General features: G+C 37.6%; 1 protein-coding gene across 1 annotated transcript in view; it reads right to left on the minus strand.

Moving 5' to 3' along the window:
- Window positions 1-2806, minus strand: part of LOC103513518 (RNA-binding protein 45-like) — a 23769-nt gene that overhangs the window by 8636 nt on the left and 12327 nt on the right. Inside the window, exons 6-7 of the mRNA XM_026826686.1 lie at window positions 2374-2530; window positions 1363-1649 (exon numbers count right to left, since the gene is read on the minus strand). Coding sequence (XP_026682487.1) covers window positions 2429-2530 — 102 coding nt within the window. The 3' untranslated portion in view covers window positions 1363-1649; window positions 2374-2428. The remainder of the gene's footprint in view (window positions 1-1362; window positions 1650-2373; window positions 2531-2806) is intronic.

Genomic DNA, 2806 nt, shown 5'->3' on the forward strand with positions numbered 1-2806 from the left:
TTTTTTTTTTATTTTCCTTGTGATATCTAGTACTTAAATGGCATTAAGTATAGGTAGATACCTAAGCTACCTACTTTAAGTATAGGTGAGTAAAGTTGTTGGTCCGAATTTTCTGACTCAACGTGGTATTTGTGACTAAATCACCTTTTTACTTTCCTTATCCTATGGGAAGGAAAGTAATGTAATCGGGTCAAATTTTCGATGTTCAGTTTTTAGTGCCAAAACACGTTTTGAGGTCCTTAGAGCCTAAATCCAAAGTTTCAGCCATTGGTCCGTCAAAGTGTGTGTCTGTCTGTAAACAAAATATCTCGAGAACGGTAAGAGCTAGAGACTTGAAATTTGGTATGTAGCTGTCAAATGTGACAAGGATGCGACACGAAACTTTTGGTTAAGACCGGTGTAACGCTTGGCGGCATTTTACTGCTTTTTGGCGGTTTTCGGTGTAATTTAACAATATCTCGGGAACGGTATAAGCTAGAGACTTGAAATTTGGTATGTAGTCCACAAATGTGATAAGAATGTAACACAAAACTTTTGGTTAAGATAGGTGCTGCGGTTGGCGGTATTTTACCCGCTTTTTGGCGTTTTCGACCGTTTTTTGGCGGTTTTCAGCTATACTGACTAAACGGTTCGAGATATTGTGAAAGTTACTATAGAAGAACACCCAAATAACCATCAGTTAATAGGATAAGGAAAGTTGTGTGATGTTCACACCAGATTTTTTTCTTCTCATTCTCTTCATCTTGTACCTCCAAGTTATTCAGATGAAAAAATCGTCATTTTTTTCTGAACTATTGAAGACAGTCAACCCTTTACGGCGGAAAAACCATTTGACCAGTCTCTACAGTAAAAAAAAAAAAAAACCTCAAGCTGTTTTTATAGAGCTAATCTCACACCTAGTCGTGCATTTTGATCAACATTATCATCTGTTTCTCTATTATATTTTTGTAAAACGTTAAATTGATTTTCATTTTTCGCTAATAGTGTGGGAACACATAAATTGTCTCGTCGTTCGTTATCGTGTTAAGACCGCCCTCACATTATCACCAAGTCAGGAGCCAAGATTTTATCGGCCGCCGTGTCGTGTTAGGCGATGATAAAATTATGTCGTGACCCTTCCCCCGACCCCCTCTAGGCCCCCCGGGGACCCCCGTGTGGGGGCTATCGCGTAATGCTTGCTCTTGGGGCCTGTGGGTGGTATTCCAAGAAATTCACACTTTTTATGTCACATTTTACCATTTCACCAATCAAAACTGGATTACTATCTTGGAAAAAGGTTGAAAAATGGTTCAATAGTTACCTTTTGACAGCAGCTGCATTTTTTTTTTTTTTTTTTTTTTTTTTTTTTTTTTCGCCAAATACGTGTATTGTATAATTCAAGTTTAAGTTTGCCAGATATGTAGTTTAGTTTGAGGTTCAGCATAATGTATTTTATATGTTTTAGGTCTGGCATATATTTGTTTAGTTTTAGGTCCAGCATATCCAGTTTTAGGTTTACCACATAATTCAGGTTTAGGTTCGCCAGATAGTTTAGTTTGAGATTCGGGGCATGTAGTGTTAGGTTGAGCATATAAATAGTTTTGTTTGAGGTCGCGTTCCGTACGGGTAGGTAGTAGAAGTAGAGAGTCGTACTACCTAACGTATTGTGTCTGCAAAATAAAGAACAAACAAAACATGCATGAATAGGTGAATTTGGTGATGTCTCTTTGTCAAAACAATTTTGGGTTTCGGTTAGAGCTGTGACATAAATCCGAATTCGAATATCCGATCCTGAATACTCCGAAAGAGTTTCGGTTTGTCGGAAACCGGGTCTAAGAAAAGCACGTAACTACAATCGATGTTGCTAGGAAGGAAGGAAAAATCACCAAACCAAAACAATTTGACAAGTCACAAGAACATCATTCAATAGATACAAGCAACACAACACTTACCATTTTCTAACCGAAAGAATATTTGACCTATGCTATTCGTATTCATTATAATAAAAGACTTTGTAAAGCTCCATATCAACAGTATCGGGATGGTAACTTTATCCATTACAAAACTGATGCATCTGGCATATCACGTGAAATTATTTCAATTCTATCCTTCCTTGAAAGGAAGGAAAAAATGTGAACTATTCCCACAAGACCTTGTTTAGACTATGGTGTTAAAAAGACTTTTCAGTCTTATACTGGCAAATGGGAGGTGGTTTTTAATTGGTACAAATCCAACATAACCTTATTCACCGCAAGGTTACCTTAAAAAGACAGAAAGATTTTTCAACTTTACGATAAAACTGAGAGTGTAAACAAGGTATATTTTACTGTATTACATTGTATAGATTCCCCAACAGGGTGTAACAGAAAAGAAACAAGCAAACAAGTGACTTACCTTCACTCAGGGGCGACATCACAATGGCACACGACTATAATGAACCGGGTACTGTCTAGTCATCCAGACGTTGCCTCTTCCTGTTCCTATCTCCCTTGGGGGGATCTGCCTCCATCACTTTGAGACGGGACCCATACATCTCTGCCCCGTGTAGAGTCTGAGAGAATTCAACAAGAATGTAATAAATAAAATCATCCAGCCTGAGACGAGAAATAAATCTAGAGTCTGAGAGAATTAAACAAACGCATTAATTATAAAATAGGTAAAGCCAGGAAGAAAGACCCAAACTCATAAAGAGGTTTTGATAGAGGGAAGCTGTAACAAGGGATAGGTCCTTATCATCCGGAAATCCGACAGATTGTAAGTAAAGAAAAAATCGAAAAAATCCGTGAATTTTTTGTGTTAACAGTAGAAGAATTTTCCACAAGTGGGT

This window comes from Diaphorina citri, unplaced genomic scaffold (genome assembly GCF_000475195.1).
Source record: "Diaphorina citri unplaced genomic scaffold, Diaci psyllid genome assembly version 1.1 scaffold981, whole genome shotgun sequence".
Classification (NCBI taxonomy): Eukaryota; Metazoa; Arthropoda; class Insecta; order Hemiptera; family Psyllidae; genus Diaphorina; species Diaphorina citri.